The following is a 17,873-nucleotide window of genomic DNA, read 5'->3' as shown; positions in this document are numbered from 1 at the left end:
TAGGAATATATCCTTCTAGATATTTTCCCCACACAAATATGCATATAAATATATTTCAGCAAAAATAGTATCATAGCATAATAATAGTATCATAGAGTATAATGTTTTATAACCTGCTTGTTTCACTAAGGACTAGGATATTTCTGTAACTCCCACCTAGGACTTTAATGATCACATATTGTACTATTGTGTGAATTTACTGTAATTTAGTTAATCAATTCTCTGTTATTAGACTTTTAGGTATGGTTTGTAACTTTTATTATTACAAATAATACTATGATGAACATATTAGTTCATCATATGAATGTTGCAACTTGTCTAGTTACGTCCTTAAGGTAAGTTCTAGAAGTTGCATTACTGGTTAAAAGTTATGCAGTTTTCTAAGGATTTTGATGGCTGTCCACAGTTTCATTTTTAAATGGGAAGAAAAACAGATTAAAATCAGAAAGATAAAAATCATCCGACAGCTTTAAATTAATAACTTTCATAAAGATCTGAAATGCTAAATGAAAACACACATAGAAGTATTTCAACTAGGGCCTTCTTGTTAAACCATTCACACACACATACATAAAGTTAATGGGTTTAAGTGAGAGGCGTTAAGTTTACAAATCAACAAATAAGATGATTTCCTAAATAACAGGCAATGACATTCCAATATTATCTTCTGTTCGATTAATACTTCTTAGGAACTAAAAAAAATAATGTCAACTGTATTGAGATATCATCTTTATTATTTAATACATATTGTTATGTAAATTATTTATATTTTTAATTTTTTATAATTGTTGGTTTCTTGACTTTTCTTCTACTATATTATGAGCTCACTGAAGCCAAAAATTATATTCTCTATATCTCTATAACACTAGTAATCGAGTCCTAGCATATGGTAGACATTCAATAAATGCTTGCTTTATATACATGATCAACAAAATTAATTTGACTTTTTTATAAAATAAATTAATCAGTTTCAGGACTTGTAACTATGTTGGCAGAAACTTTATGTTTAAAATGCATATTGGAATTTTCTTATGTTTAATTTGTTCATGTATGTTTTATATTAAAATTTCCAGTAATATACAAAGTAATACTGATTGAAATAAACCAGTATCTATATGTAATTCTGATACGGTTTTAAAAGTGTACACTGAATTTACAACCTGTCAAATAGAAGACATTTTCAATGAAGAATAACTTAGGATGATTTCTGAATTATATAAAAGATCGTTTAGTACCATATTTCAAATTATTTAAGAAAGAAATTAAGACTATGCCATGAAATTAATTTATAAATCATAAGTGCACTTTAAAAACAAGATCAGCTTTTGTTATGCAAGTAAAGATGTTGCTTTTCTTAAACTTGACTTGAAGAGTGGTGCTTTGCTTAAAAAATACTATAATAATCTTTGACGCTTACATGTGTAAACTGTTTTTAATCTGTTTTCATTGTTTTCTATGTGAATGAAAATTTTTTAACTAGGCCTAGTTCTTGATAATACAATCCTAACCTCTGTTACTTCTGACTTATAGGGTATCTTTGTTACTAGGGTTCAGCCTGATGGACCAGCATCCAACCTGCTGCAGCCTGGTGATAAGATCCTTCAGGTAAGAGAGATAAAAAGCACTGCTTTCAAATGCCACACTAAAACAGATATGTAACCATGCTATTGAGTGACTTGAATTAAATGATTGGCAATAAGCCCTTTTCACATTTCTTATTTGTCTTTATTGGGGTGGGGGTTAAGAGGCAAGTCAGAAACAAATTCAATCTGATATAATCCTATTTATTCCAGTATTTGGCACATGGTAGATGTTCTGCATATTTTTGTTTATATGAATATATTACCAGTATGAATTGGTAATATAAGAAGAATTGAAACATATAAGAATCTATGCATAGCTATCAGGTATAAGTAAGAGTAATGGAGTACTGAAATAGGGTATCTGTGTGACTTTAGATGAGGAAGAAGGGACTGGTCCATATTTAATTTCTCAATAGTAAGCTATACTGTTTGACTACTGTGAAATGCATGGTTATATCTCCCTACTCCCCCATCTCAGATACTTGAACAGAAGTTTAACTATATATAAGGTGACTTATTAAAATGTACTGTCTGATGGAAAGGCTTTTTCCCTAACTTAAAGCTCTGTGTAACAGAAAAGGGTCACTCCAGTACACAGTTAAGTAAATGCTTGGTATAACCATTTTGCATTCTTTGTTCTTCTCTCTGAATCCACTTCTGCTTAATCATTTCCTACATCCCAGATAAAGGCCCTTAAGCATCATCGATTTGTTTAAGATTCAGTATTTTGACTTATGACCCTGAAATTCCCCACTATATAGCTAGCTGGAACTATCTGAAATTACAGATATTTAACCATTTGGAGCAATTATGAAATGGTTCCACATAATATATTGAAGATATAAGGACACTGAAAAGAGAGGACATGTGGGAAAGGAACCTTCTAGTTAGACTAGCTCTGCAAACAGTTACAACAATGCAAGGACCCCACACAACTCATCTCTGAGGAAATTGTCTATCTTTTATTTACTGAACACTTTCAAAAAGTTCTAGAGAAGTAGAAACCCTCTATAACCATATATACATATATTTATATGTATTATATGTATATATAGCCTTAATATTTTATTCTCAGAAATATTTTAAACTAGCAAGCTCATGAAAACTCAAGTTTTCAAAAATGTTAATTCTCTGAAGACTATGGGTTGCTCGAACCCATAGCAATGTCACAGTAGAAATAGCATCCAACAGATTTGAGTCCATTCCGTGCAAGCAGGAGACCAAGCCAGCAGTTGATCTTTAGAGTTAAAATCTTGAGACAAAAAAGACCCATAAAATAATCTAAATTTATTTTTACCATTTTGCTATGGAAGTTCTATGTGTTTTTTATCTCCTAACTGGCCCTTTGATCTTAAGCATTTTATATCATGTCTATGGGACTCACAATTATTATGTGTAAAATGAACTGTGGTTTATATTATATCTGAGGTCCCCTCAGCTTAAAAATTCAACTGTTCAATAATTTTATAAATTTCCATGAAAAACGGTCAAGAATAAACTCACAATGTAATTCCTTAACACTTGGTAAATGCTGCTGTTTAGCAAAGGAAATGGCTAGCTTTTTCCTCTACTCAATTTCAAAGAAATTATTTTGAATCTCTGAGTCTGAAAAACAATGCAGCCAGTTAATCTCAGATCTCTGATCTATTTGAATGCTATGCCGGTTAGAGAAGCCTTCCATATCTTGAGACAAGGTTGGGTGTGGCCTTCATCCATGACAGAGGTAGCAAAAGAAAGACTTTTCTCTCTGGATTCAGAAGATATGTGTGTGTGTATTTATATATATATGTTTGTTATATGTTAAAATGTTATGTATTCATATATCTATAGACAGGTGGTAGATGGTAGATAGATGATGATAGATAGATAGATAGATAGATAGATGATAGACAGATAGATAGATAATCAGTATAGATGAATATAGATATCCTGCAGAAGGGAAATGAGAATTCAGTTAGTGTCTAGTTGCAGGGTTAGAATACTCTTTTCTGACTGTGTGGTTCTACAAGGATTATATGTGAGGACATGAGGGTTGAGTATTTCTAGTCCCTCAGAGGTATACAACAACAGCAAAGTGCACCAAGGAATCAATTCCTAATGCAAGAAGTAGGAAGGAATTATAAACACAATCTGTTAAAAGCCGAAAGTCTGCAGAAGAGCTGCAACCTGGGTAGGCTCTTCGCTCCACAAATGACTATGAAAGATGTAACGTTCTATTTTTGCTCTAGAACTCATTTGTATCTAGTACAATAAAATCAAAGTCCATTTTCAGCAAAAGAAAAATGCACATAGACTGGAATCAAATAAATTACTATATTTACAGTTTCACTCCTATGAGTTAAAAAGCACAAGTGGCCAATTACACTTTCTGAAAGAGATAAGAACGGCTAATTCTAAACTGAAATCATTGCCAGCATCAGATGCTAAGAGGGCAAATTATATTTTTGTCTATAACACTATCAGCTCTTCATTTAAAGAACACTGGAAAAAATGAGTTATCTCTCATTTAGAAGATCCTTAAAATATGTCCTCACAGGAGCAAATTTGTTTACAAGCTTTGATGACAATGTAACAGCTTAGAAAATCAAGGTAAAAGGAACAAAGAAATAAACAACAACAACAAAAACAACGTATGAGCCCCCTAAGTGATGGCAGTTAACAGCAAATAGCAAAAGAGACACTAAATAGCAAAAAAGATACACGTTTCCCAAATCTCCCCCAAGCCCCAAATTTATTGTAGAAGAGCTTTCTCTTTCTTTGTCTGTAACTCTTTTTACCCACTACTCTCTTCTTACTCTGTCATGGGATCATGAATATGTTATTGGAATTACATAAAAAGGTGTGCATTAAGAGGTAATCTTAATTAAAACATATTCACATGATGTTTCTGTCATTTTACTGTTCATTTTCCCAGAATAAATACACTATAATTAATGAACATATTCAAATGACCTACTGTATTTAGTGAATCATGTTGCTTTAAGACCCTGTGGAAAAGGAGCTAGCCGCCAGGCTGGGAGAACTGATCCCACCCAGCTTCACCCTCCTCCACAAAGTCAAATCTAACAGGGCAGAGAGAGAACAAGTGTAAGCACATGCATCATAAAAAAATGTTATTAGAGTGAACCATGTGAATTTGCCAATATTTGACCATTTTTGAAGTGGTAATTTCGTTGGTTTAACATCATAGTTTCTTTTTTCTAATGTTCTTTCCCATTAAAATATTCAATCTAATTTATTATACATTTTAAATTCAAAATATATTAAAATATAGAAAATCTATTAATTATAGTTACTCTGTTGAAAAGATGAATAGACCGGAAAAAAAAGAATATATCGTACTTGATAACATGGTTCACAGTTATAGCCTAACGCTCATTTGTATAAGTATATTACACATTATATTACATATTATATTTATAAGTATAATATTCTATTCTATCACTGTAGTCAAACCCTATCCTCTTCATGTACCTGTCCACCGCATTCCCCAGACAGGAGCCTAACTTTGGCAGGAGAAGAGAAAATAAATGATATATAGATACTTGTTAATGACATGCAGGTTTTACCAGTTATCAAAACAGAGTTTTCTCATAAAGGCATACTAATATGAAACCTATTTGAAGATTATTTCATAGTCTCTTCTAGTGTACCATAATTTTAAGTGTTTTCCAGAATATACTCCTGGTCGATGACCCTATCTCTAAGATACCAAATTGAATAATCAAAAGATATGATAATTCAAACAAATCAGATATTTCCCCTTTTTTTCTAGTCTTAAAAAATCTTGGTTCTACAACTCATATAGACAAATCAAGAACCCACTCTGAATGAATAAGTCTATGAAATTTTAGTCAGCTTTTGGTAGGTTGTTTGGCTCAGAGTCCCTTATCAAGACAAGAGAGCTTACTCTTGATGGAAGAGGAGTTACTCCAGGCTTACCAGAGAGGAGAAAGGAAGATGAGTAGTAGGAGGACTAGCTATGGGCTAGCCTGACAGCAGTGGTCAGGAGCAGAGGGGAGAAACTCCTGTCAGAATGAGTGAGTGTGGAGTTCAAGGAGAGAATACTGGAGAGGGAGATCACAGGCATAAAAAAAGAAAACCCTAGGATTTTAAGGTTTTGCCCTGAGTTGGAGAACTGAAACCTGCAGGGGGCTTGGCATGGGGATGAAGGTGCGGAGGAGGTACTAAGATACAGCTTTCAAGGCTCAGAATGTGAGAAGAAAGTTTAGATTTCCCCCAAAGTCTATATGAAATACCCACAGCTGCCTGAATCTACTGTATACAGATAGTGCTATATCTGTATTTGACCACTGGATCAAGCCTTCCTTGTCTGAATGGAAGTTTTATGCTTCTTTGAATGACCAGTAGGTGTGATTAGCTGCTAACAGTATTATCTTACCTAGCTAAAGCTTATTTGTTCAACAACCACAAAGCAAAGTGCTTCTGAGAAGCCATAATTAATGTCACAAAGTCCATGCACTAAATTTCATGCCTTTACTCTTAAGAAAGATTTTATTTCATACTTGGAATCTTTTACCTAGCTTTCCAGACCACCAAGAGGAAAGCCTCAGATCCAGGCACATTGCCAGAAGCAAGAGGTCAGAACTGACAGTTTCATTGTCCAAGAAGAGAGAGAAACTTCCTTTAAAAGATAGAAACAAAATTCAAAGAGTACAGTAGTTATTCAGTATAGAAGATAGAGTGTTTCCCAATGGCATCCCTTACGATATCTTTTTGGAAAGGAATTCCTTAGTCGAAGAAGTTTCGGAGCCACCTCAGAGTCTGTCCTTTGTTTCAGGATTTCACAATGTATTAAGCATTTCAGAACCTGAGAAATCTTACAAACTTATATGTCCCAACATTTTTAACCATACAGCCAGCCCTCTTTACTAACAACATCAATTAACTACCTCCACAGAACACACTTTGGGAAATGTTTCTTATAGAAGCATCTAAATGGGCCCACAGCTTTATCCCACAGTGTTCATGTTCATAATTATCATCATGAGTCATTTGGAATGGGTTAGAGTATATTCATGTCTCTGAATTTTTAAAAATTTCTCCCAAAAAGGATACAAAAAGTAGAGTGAGAAATTTTTGTTATGGTTACAATGAAGTATGGGACTCTTAAAAAAATAAACTTAAGCTATTTGGAAATTTCACTAAAGCATTTCCCAACAAGGTCAAATGAGTTAATGCTTTTTTTTTTAGTTGATCTTATTTGGTGGTTGAAAATCAAAAACAGGGCGCCTGGGTGGCTCAGATGGTTAAGTGTCTGCCTTCGGCTCAGGTCTTGATCCCAGGGTCCTGGGATCGAGTCCTGCATCAGGCTCTCTGCTCCTTGGGAGCCTGCTTCTCCCTCTGCCTCTCTCTCTCTCTCTCTCTGTCTCTCATGAATAAACAAATAAAATCCTAAAAAAAAAAAAAAGATAAAAAAAAGAAAATCAATCAAAAACATCAGAGAGGTTGGGGGAAAGGTGGGGGGAAGGGGTCAGTAATCACATAATTCTTAATGTTCAGAGAAATTACTGAAGAATAAGATTTTTAATACAATTTGATTAGAAGACAACAAAAAATAATTTTTTAAAATGTGTATGGTTTTGTACACCAAAGTGTCACCGCATATCTTATTCAATTTATGAAATTCAGTACAGTGAACTAATAAAAGATTGAGTAAATACATATTGCAAATCAAAACTTTAATACTATACAGAATAAAGAAAACAGGAAAACCAATAAAAACAAGTTAAGTTCATTAGACTGGCTCTAACTTCCATAATTTGGCTGAAATAAAAGTAACAATTAAGCAGAGTCTCATTTATACCACACAAGTTATCTACTGTTGACAGAGGCTAAATGACTTATTTGAGTTTCTTCCATTATACAATACTGATTTTACTGGAACAAATTTTACTGATAGCATCATATTCATCACATTTTCTATTTATATGTTTGAAAAACATGTATTAAATACCCACTGTGTAGGAAGTATTGTGCCAAGCAATGTGAACAATGTAATAAAGAATGGCCTTACATAACCTACCCCAGGAAGTAGACATGCCCAAAATTACCTGAGCAGAAAATGAAAGAGGAAGAGAGGAAAGAAGGTGACTTTCAGCATTTGATAAAATCAACTTCCAGTCTGTCTTCTTTTAAGAGCAAGTTTTCTAGTCAGCAGAGACCAATCTCTCCTGAAAATGAGAGATTGATTTTGCAGTTCTGTTCATTTTGCAGTTTCTATTTCTCTTAAAAGAAATAAAATATAGCTTGTCAGGGAATTGCTTTGCAAACCAAGGTAGGGAATTCATTTGTTAGAGATGTTCATTCAACATACTTGATAAAAAGAAAACAGGCATCCTAAAATCAGAGCAGATAAATAAGTAAATGTCTTCAGGATTACTACTTATTACCAGTTCCATGCCCAAATTTTTAAACAAATAATTGACAAAGTCTGTAGTTGAGTCTATTCTAGCTTGCCATGTCTTTTTTGAGCCAGAATTCATGAAACATTCAAGCTGCAATACGTGTGTGCACTTAAGATAGAAGAGAAATTCTTCTCTGTGTTTAATTCTATGAAGATTTTTTTAATACTGCAGTAAAAGCCATTAAGACTTCAAACTTTCTCACATTTAAAAAGTGCAATGTAAATTTTTCATGGGAACTCTCTAAGAATTTAAAATCTGTAGTTCAGATTTTTGATAGAAAGGAAAATTTTTCAAATGACTTGGCATAAAGTCAATGTAGTATTGACCATGCAATATATTCAGCTCCAAATATATGCCAATATTTAATGAGAGTACTCTATCAGATTAAAACTCTGAAATGAGAATGAATTCCAGGTAGCCAGTGTGAAACTTAATTATGATTATTGAAGATTCCCACTGTTCCTCATAATGTCTGACTGTCGGGATCAAACACCATGAAGGCTTGCCCTTGTAGCTCTAATATGGTTGCTGTATTTTTTAGTTTTCCCTCATTTCAAGAGCTATAGGCTTTCAAAGATGTTAATGTATATCTAATGTACAAAATACATGTGTACTGCCCCTTTAAATGTTTGTCCCTGAGCGTTAGTTTCAATCAACCAAAAATCACACACCTAAGTCCCTAATCCCATTTCTTTTTTGGATTCTAAAAGAGTTATGCTGTCCTTCTTATTGGATAATACCACCAACCTTGTGGCCAAGCCTTCTTAGCAATTAGTTTTTAAATTTAGAACTTTGAATAATAAGGATACAAGAAAATTCCTGGGAGAATTACAGCATCCTCTGTAGAATTTCTGTAGTATAAACATCCATAATTTACCCATTTAACAAAACATTTACCAGAAGGAAATCAAAGATAAATCTTGGAAGGAACAAGAGGATGAAATCCAGAAACCAAGTAGGCTTTACAGTAAATTGATGAACCATAATTGCAAAGCTCTACTTTTTGTTGTAATTGTAAATACAATTTCATTAGCCCTCCATCTTTTCATGTCTAAATCATGCAAAGGGACAATTAAAAAACATTTTATGGCACCAATGTCAAGTGGAATTTTAAAAAGGCAGGATATCTTCTAGAAACAGTATCAAGATTATACAGTAAAATGTTCCTTTATACTTTCAAATCAGCTAAAGCCAGAAACCCATTAATTATATATTCTTGAAGCATAAAATTTTCAGAATATCTTTTCTTTCCTGAATTTTTTTCTTATTAACTTCATTTTAATTTAATAAGCCATTTCATTTATATCTCATTTTTCATTAAATTGCTATTTCCTCTAAAGTGCACACATTTATTATAATAGACTGTGTTTATATAAAACATATATGTGACCAACTGTGACAATGTATTTTATGTATTTAAAATTTCATTCTTCAAATCATATTTTGTACTTATAATACACGTATATTCAAAATATCAAATGCACAAAGGTAGATTATATGCATTTACTTTTTTTGTAATTTTTTAAAGATTTTATTTATTTATTTGAGAGAGAAAGTGAGCGAGAGAGAGCACACGAGCAGGGGCAAAGGGAGAGGGAGAAGCAGACTCCCCACTTAGCAGGAAGCCTGACGTGGGGCTCGATCTCAGGACCCTGAGATCATGACCTTAGCCAAAGGCAAACACTTAACTGACTGAGCCACCCAGGCGTCCCTGCATTTACTTTTCAAAGCATCATTGGATTTATACCCTGCAATCAATCAATATTGCCCAGTAGTGGCCTTTACTTCCTCAGCTCTTCTTCTATTCACACACATAAGACAACCACAAAACATTACTAGCTGAAATATTACTATTCTTCTCATATGCATTTTAACTGGAAAAGCCCTACACAAACGTAGTAACATAATTTTCTGATTTCCTGTCTGAAGTGTCCAAGATGTTAGCCAGATAGCCAAATTCATTTTAACAATAAAGTTCCCTTTGCTCTTGAGTCCTAACAGTGGAAGGAGAAGGTTCTCTCGAACTGAGATTCTATCTCCTTCAAACACCTCTCCCAACCCCTCTGTCATTGTTTCCCCCGGCATCAGGCCTAAATCAATGTTCCATGTCAAGAAATGGCTCAATTCATATTAAAAATTGAGTTCATTTAATGAACCTAAAACATTCATTAACAACCTCACAACATCCAATGAAACAAATTGTGCCAAGTTACTGAGTTGACTACTGTAACATAAATTCCCACCTAGTCACTAGTTCTATGAGTTTGGATATCTCATGCACTGTCTCCAATCTTCACATTTTCATCTTTAAAAAAAAAAGAAAAAATAGAGTTAACTAAACAAGAAAAAGAAAGTCCCTTCCTCTGACATTTTGTCCTTCTATTCTTGTGACTTAAGGAAAATTCAAGAAAGTAATATTGAAGTAATATTAATAGTAGGAGGTAACATTTGATTGGTTTATAGTGTGCCAGGCCTAAGCACTTGACATACATTAACCCATTTAATCTTTAATAAACTTTCTAAGATAATGTGCTTTCTGATCTTTCAGAGTTCTCCTGGTATTTTGAAGTCATTACCAGGCAGTCCCTAGTTGTGGCATTTTAAATAGGCCTCTTGAGGTTTCCCAAAGCTCTAGTTTTTAGATCCAAAATATTTCTGGGGACTAAAAATTACAGGTAGAGTCCTAGTGTTTATTTGACTCAGTGATCTAAGTTATCAACCTGCTTTATTTCCTTCTGGGAAATCAGCTATACAGTTTCCAACTGTATAACTCTCATTTGTCGCTTACAAAGCATGAAAACTAAAAGCTGATGGCTTAAAGCAATATTAAAAGCTGGTTTATATGAGGAATCTTTCTAGCCTTGAATCAGAGCCTGGACCGTGGTTCGGAACATCTTGAAGCCTGTTTTGTTGGAAACAGACCCAGATACAAGGCCAGACTTCAGGAGCTATGCCTTTTCCCTGCTTTTTTTCCTCTCTCTTGCAGAAAGCTAGGGTTCACTGGGGCCACTGGAAAATATTTGATTCTCTTGGATTTCCTGCTACTTTTGTGAGCACAGTACCTTGATCCCCTTCCTGATGACTCTTCCCAGTTATCCTTCTGCCCGGATCTCCCAGGAGCCCTGCTGTCCTGTTCTCTCCCCTCCGCACATCAGTCCCGTGAGAATCCCTGTTCTTCAGTTTGGCCACTGAGCTCGAGCCAGTTTTCTGCCATCCTCCTGCAGGAAGGATTGGGCTCTGCTTCACCTCCCCTCCCTTACTTCAGACAGATTTTCCTCGATGCCCAGGGCAACAGCAAACACTATCTTTCAGCTTTGCTCTACATGTCCCAAGCTGCAACCCCATCTTGCTCCCCTGGTTAGATTTCCCTTCTTTCACAATGCTCCCTTTTAAATTTATTTTCTGATAAATCTCTCAGCATTCCTTGTGGTGAATACCAAACAGCAGTAAAACCTAACTTCCGTCGCTAATGCTGCCACCCTGACCTCCTTCCTGAACCCCAGTGTCTTGTTTCTAAATATATGATCAACATTTCCCTTGCATGCATTGCCATGGCCTCAAACCCCATTGTCTTCCCAACTAAGCTATTCCTTCCTTTCCGTTAATGGTATCACAATCTGATTCTTGTCTGTTTCTTCTACCCTTGTTCAATTAAATGACAAATTTATAGATTCTACCCTAAAAGTTTTCTCCTTTTTTAATCCATTTCCTCTCAAGTTTCCTGGCACTGTCCTAGCAGATAGCCTGACTTAGTCTTTCCGTTTTTGAGAGAGAAAGCTCACATATGCCTACAAGAACCCAATTAAGCCAGAGTTAACACTATAATAAGAATGAGAGGTTCAGCATTTCTGGAGATTCTACTTTAGGACTAAATGTTATTTCTACCAGTATTTTTGGAATGACTTAAGTTAATCCTGATAGGAATCTGAATGAGAATTAAGGTTTTGCAAGCACTGTAAAGAACAAATTATGTCAGGAGGTGATATAGCAATAGTTTTAAGGGGAAAATATTCATTATTTTATCATAATCACTGAAATGTCAGTTCAGATCAATGGAAGCAATTGGGGTCTTATTATTTCAGTGAAGTATTGAGAGAAATAATAAGAGCGAATATTATGGTATGGGATAATTCAGCCCTGGATGTGTGGCCTCGGTCAGGTATCTTGTCCTCTCTGAGGTGTATCTCTTTCACTTACAAAATAACAGGATTAGCCTAGATATGCTTGCTCTCACTCTCTCATTCTCTCACTCTCTTACTGCCTCTTTGATCTCTCCAGAAAATTTCTGTTTAAATATTTCACATATTGGGCTATCCCTCTTGGTTTTAAAAAAAAGAATCTGTAAACTAACCCCACCTCCTATCAAGCCCCCCCACATTAGCGTATTTTTATGGTTGGTTCCTGTGCTAAAGCCTAGGGTCTAAGTTCACTGTTATTTTTATTTTTAAATTCTCATAAAAATGATTACATACCTAGATCATCTTAAAACTCTTTTCCCTACATGGATTGTTGAAGAGTTTACTTGAAATAGCCAACTGTTCACATGTCTAGGGCTGGAGGAGACTCCAGGCTTGAGCGAGACAAGGATTGTGGCCCTTCTCTAATCACACTCTTGCCAGGTGTGAGTACGGGGGAAATCTCACCAGGTGTGGGTACGGGGGAAACTCTTGTTATTGACCTCGGAGAAAACAGCTTCCCTGAAAATTTTCCCTCTTCCCTTTTCCTCCCACTGAGCTACCCTAGTACTTTATTTATCTCTTCTGATGTTAATTCAATTCAGCAATTGTTGAGTGCCTACTATAGGGAAGGCATTTTCTACATTATTTTTAATTATGTCCATGGCTAATTTCCCCTTCTGGATGGTCACCTCTTTGAGGGGAGCCTTCCCTGTCTCATCTCTTTCTTGCTCCCATCCCCAGTGCCAGGCACAATGCCTTGGGCACAGTTAATACATAACACACATTTTTGATTGAAAAAAATGAAAGAAAAAAATGGTGGAAATGAACACCCTTTTTTGAAGACCTTTCAATAAAAGTATCATTCAAAATTAGCAGCTATGATTAATTTGCTATCTGGGTTCTGTGCCACTTATGCTCTTAAAATTGGTATTATTTTGAGACTGGCCATTCCTAAAACCAGGAATGGTGAGGTCTAATGGTGGACAATATACCATTCATGATCTCCAAATCCTAGAGCATTCCTTTTCCCTGAAACACTAAGATACTGAAATTTCAAACAATTCCCTGAAAAATCTTGGTGGGTTGTGAGTTCATTGCAATTCTAGGTTTCGAGTCTTCTGATAGAGAAATCTGAGCACTCACAAAGTTATTATTAAGGACATTCAAGAACTCCATTTTTAAAGTTAAATTTAGGAGCACCTAGCTGGCTCAGTCAGTAGAGCATGCAACTCTTGGATCTCAGGGTTGTGAGTTCCAGCCCCACGCTAGCATCGAGCTTACTTAAAATAAGGAAATAAATAAATAAAGTTAAATTTAATTCACAGTTCAGGTATGTTTTTTGGTCAAATTGAAGACATTAGGTAGTTAGTATATTTCTCAAAAATACAGTGGAATAAGGATACATTTCACTGAAGTTTGCTATTTTCCTGATGTCAGATACAGATTGAGAATAAAAAGAAGAATGTACCATATGCTGTGTTCTCTATCCCACATCTGACCAGAAATAACATCACATGGAACCCAATTGTCTGGTTTTAACTACAACTTAAGCAAGAAATTTGGGCTGTGAAACAAACCCAAAGTTCTACCCAACTACTGTTTCCTGCCACTGAAACAGCCAATGCCAACTTTAATAGGCATCTCCATTAATTAAATGTTATTATATATATTAAAGGAGATATGTATATATATGTATATGTATATATATAGAGAGAGAGAGAGGAGAGAGAGGAGGGAGGGTGGGAGAGAGAAGGATATTCTTCAATTCAAAACAAATTTATACTTCTAGTTATATGGGTTTTCATGGATTCACATTTCTGTGTCCTAGTATTTTCCTTGTTAGATGTACTGTGGTTTAAGAAATGCAATATTTTAGGACCTTCTTTTTTTTATCATATCATTAACCAACCAATTAATGATAAAATATAGTGATAAAATATGTGTCAGATGACTTTCATCTAAGTTATAAAGACTATACAGTACTGCGATCTGCTGTTTTAAATTTTAAAAAGCCAAAGACAGTGAGATATTGAGTGGTTAGTTGAAATATTAACCATATTTTAAGAAAGCATTAAAAAAGTAAAACAACAAAGGCAATGGGTTCCCAAAATTAGTATCAGTCAATTGAAAACTGAAAATGTCAATCAATTAACCAGCTCTATTATCTGTGCTTTGCCAAGTAGTCAATTTGACTGACTCTTCCAAATCAACTGAGTCCCAGATGTGAGGAAAATAGTTACATAATTGTTAGTCGTTAAATTTCCAAGAATTATTCCTACCAAGTCTCAGTAAGGTTGCATTTTATTTGGGCCTTAATGACAGTGAAGTTTTATGGGATCCACTTCTTTATATATTAATAGTAAAAATCACTCCAATCAAGAGAATCTGTAACTTAATGTACAAAAAAAGAGCACTCACAACAGAGAAGCGTGTGAAATGTCAAACAATAACCAGTTGAATCCCAAAATTGTAACCTTAGGCTAATTATGTTTAAAATGGATTTTGAATACATAGACTGATGATTTTTAAGTAGAAGATGGCAGACATTTTCACTGTTACTAATGTCAGTGTGCTTTACCTCTGAGGGGTGGATCTCTTAGGTATATTGGATGCCATTGAGAATCACTGGTATAAATAATGAATATACTTGCATTTAGCAATGGGGGAAGTAAAAATGATCTCTTTTTTTTTTTTTAAAGATTTTATTTATTTCTTTGACAGAGAGATAGCGAGAGCAGGAACACAAGCAGGGGGAGTGGGAGAGCAAGAAGCAGGCTTCCTGCCGAGCAGGGAGCCCGATGTGGGACTCGATCCCAGGACCCTGGGATCATGACCTGAGCCGAAGGCAGACGCTTAACGACTGAGCCACCCAGGCGCCCAAAATGATCTCTTTAATATAAAAATGTAGGGGCGCCTGGGTGGCTCAGTCGGTTAAGCATCTGCCTTTGGCTCAGGTCATGATGCCAGGGTCCTGGGATCAAGTCCTGCATCAGGCTCCCTGCTCAGTGGGGAGCTTGCTTCTCCCTCTGCCCCTCCCCTTGTTCGTGCTTTTTCTCTCTCCCCCTCTCTCCCTCTGTCTCCCAAATAAATAAATAAAATCTTTTTAAAAAAAAAAAAAACGTAAAAAAACAAAAAATGTATAAACTAAGAACTTTTCAGTGAGTCAAAATAAGATCTAATAAGACTATAAGTGTGCAATCATGTGTGTCATGAGTGAAATATTTGACCTTGATGATGGGATTAAGCTATCAGTAATTATATAGCAAGAAGGCAGTGGTCCTGTGGACACTTCCAAAACATCTCAACTAAGTACCTGCAAAAACAAAACAAATCAAAAGAACAACCACAGAACAACTACCATATTTCAAATGTATCTATCTGTTATTCACCAGGTTATCTCTATGATCAGCACAGTGGCTAGGACAGTCTTAAATAGGAAATACTAGGTGCTTGTTAAATATTTGTTGAATTAATAAATTGAATCAAAGTTGGGTGAAATTAATCAGTTGTTTCCATAGTTAGAATTTTATTGTGAATTTTAAAAACTGATAGCTTTTGGTTGCTCAATATTCCCTTGAATCTTACAATTAGAAACAATGGTGAGGTGACAAACAATATCTTGCATTGATCGCCCTGTTTTATTTGTGTGTTTACAGGCAAATGGACATAGTTTTGTACATATGGAACATGAAAAAGCTGTATTACTACTGAAGAGTTTCCAGAACACAGTAGACCTAGTTATTCAACGTGAGCTTACTGTCTAAATATTTTTTATAAATAGTGAAGATACATCTTAGCCAGACCTAATGTTCAAAAATAAATTTATACATAGAAACAAATTTTGCCAATTGCTGGACCAATGGCAAACATTAGTGCCAAATGTATAATACTATATGTTAGCACTGATCATCCTTAAAAATGTTAACTATATAAATATGATGTTCATGTGGTTATGTATTAGTTTTAATTGTCAGCCTCTGGCTGTGCATTGGTGCAGTTTTGTTTTTGTTTTCGTTTTGTTTTTTTTAATCAAATAAGTTTCTTCTCGAAGTGGATTTCATATAATTTCGGAGCACGGAAGCACATACAAGCTCTTTACAAATTCTGCTCTCCATCAAAAACACTGCCTCAAAGTTGTATATGCCTTTATATAGAAAATACAAATATAAAGAATTGTAACTCCCATAAAATATTTCTAGCACAGGTATATGTTGGCATATATACAAAAAGAATATAGAGAAAAACAATATTTTCATAAACTAAACATCTCGGATTGAGAAAGAAACTATATCTTAAAATAAGACTTTACTATATTGAATCTTTTTCAATAAAAAATTACATGATAATGCCTTATGAAAGTAACTGTACATATGGTATAAAGTGTTTATATTTGGTTCCATATTCATTTGCTAAATTCTCATAACACAGAGTGAAATATTTCATAAATTAGCCATTTATCTCTGGGACCGGACTAAAAATAGGACAAACTAATTTGTTCAATGCCTTTAGCTAATTACAATACACACAGAGTTAAGAAACAGACAAAAGGTCATTATAGATAAATCTTTTTCACCACAAATTTAAGCAGTGAATGATGGGTGGCAGGAAAGGTATTGCTTTATTTCTTTCAAGTTTATGTTGATTATAAACTGTAGCCCCTGTGATTTCTTTACTTGTAAATGTGGAATTTATTTGTGTGTTGCTTTATCTAATTTGCTACTTTTAAGTAATTTAAAATGAGTTTTGGAGATTGATAAAATTTATCATTAAGAAAGACCGTTGTTAGAAAGTTATGGTGGATGATTAAAAAACTTTGGTATTCAAATATGAAACTTCAAATATAATTTCTCAGAGCTGTGGTCTACCTGTATTGTTAATTTCAGTGCCTGTTTTGGGGGGCAAAAATAGAGAAAATACTTTTTTTCCAAAAATGTTTCAAAGTATAAAATTATGGGTTCTGTCTTACTGAAAGACAAGCATAGTTAATAGAGAATTCATTATTTTTACATTAGAATTGTTTTCCTCTATAAATGATCAAAATTCATTTTATAATCCTTTAAAATACTTCTTTTATATATTAGTCATTAATTTGATTAGAATATTAATTTGAAATTCCAGAATAATTTCCCAGAGTTGGTTGTATGCATGCTCTCTCATATTTCCACATAGCTCTTCATATATATATATATATATATATATATATATATATATATATAGTGGATTTAGTTTACATGCTAGTGTTTCAAGTATTCTATTAGGATTTTCACAATAGTATCATATATGGATGTCACCAAAGCTCTGAGAGTAATATTTGTAAGTTAACTGTTTTATGGGGGACATTGAAAATACTGTATTTTTGTAGGGTCTATTAAAATGAGTGTCACTTATTAGAAGTACAGTGGTATTTTTTGGCAATAGAATTTGTCACTTGAAGGCAAATGATACTTCACTTTATAGATGATGCACTAATTTTGATGTTGCTTTATGTCAGGGTGACATTATACCATGATTTTATAGGGTTTGACATTTAGCAAATGATTAAATGATTGGCCTATTTAATATGTTTCCCAGAAGTAACTTTTAAATGCATTTTAATATATCGACAGTTTCTGATGACAATGTCTTTCAAGAGCCTAATTTTCTTTGTCAAAAACTCACACCAAACCATGGTACCACCATTTCCG

At 34.3% G+C, this 17,873-nt stretch overlaps 1 protein-coding gene across 1 annotated transcript in view; it reads left to right on the top strand.

Moving 5' to 3' along the window:
• Positions 1–16,667, top strand: part of LRRC7 (leucine rich repeat containing 7) — a 959,434-nt gene extending 942,767 nt beyond the window's left edge. The window contains exons 27-28 of the mRNA XM_064588988.1: positions 1,531–1,605; positions 15,846–16,667. Of these exons, the coding sequence (XP_064445058.1) occupies positions 1,531–1,605; positions 15,846–15,953 (183 nt within the window). The 3' untranslated portion in view covers positions 15,954–16,667. The remainder of the gene's footprint in view (positions 1–1,530; positions 1,606–15,845) is intronic.
• The last annotated feature ends 1,206 nt before the right edge of the window (positions 16,668–17,873 follow it).

Source organism: Mirounga angustirostris, unplaced genomic scaffold (genome assembly GCF_029215605.1).
Source record: "Mirounga angustirostris isolate CCGP_5_RB_7025 unplaced genomic scaffold, mMirAng1.0.hap1 SCAF_4, whole genome shotgun sequence".
In the NCBI taxonomy this organism is placed as follows: Eukaryota; Metazoa; Chordata; class Mammalia; order Carnivora; family Phocidae; genus Mirounga; species Mirounga angustirostris.
Note: the sequence above shows the minus strand (reverse complement) of the source record. Positions and strands in the feature narration are given on the sequence as shown.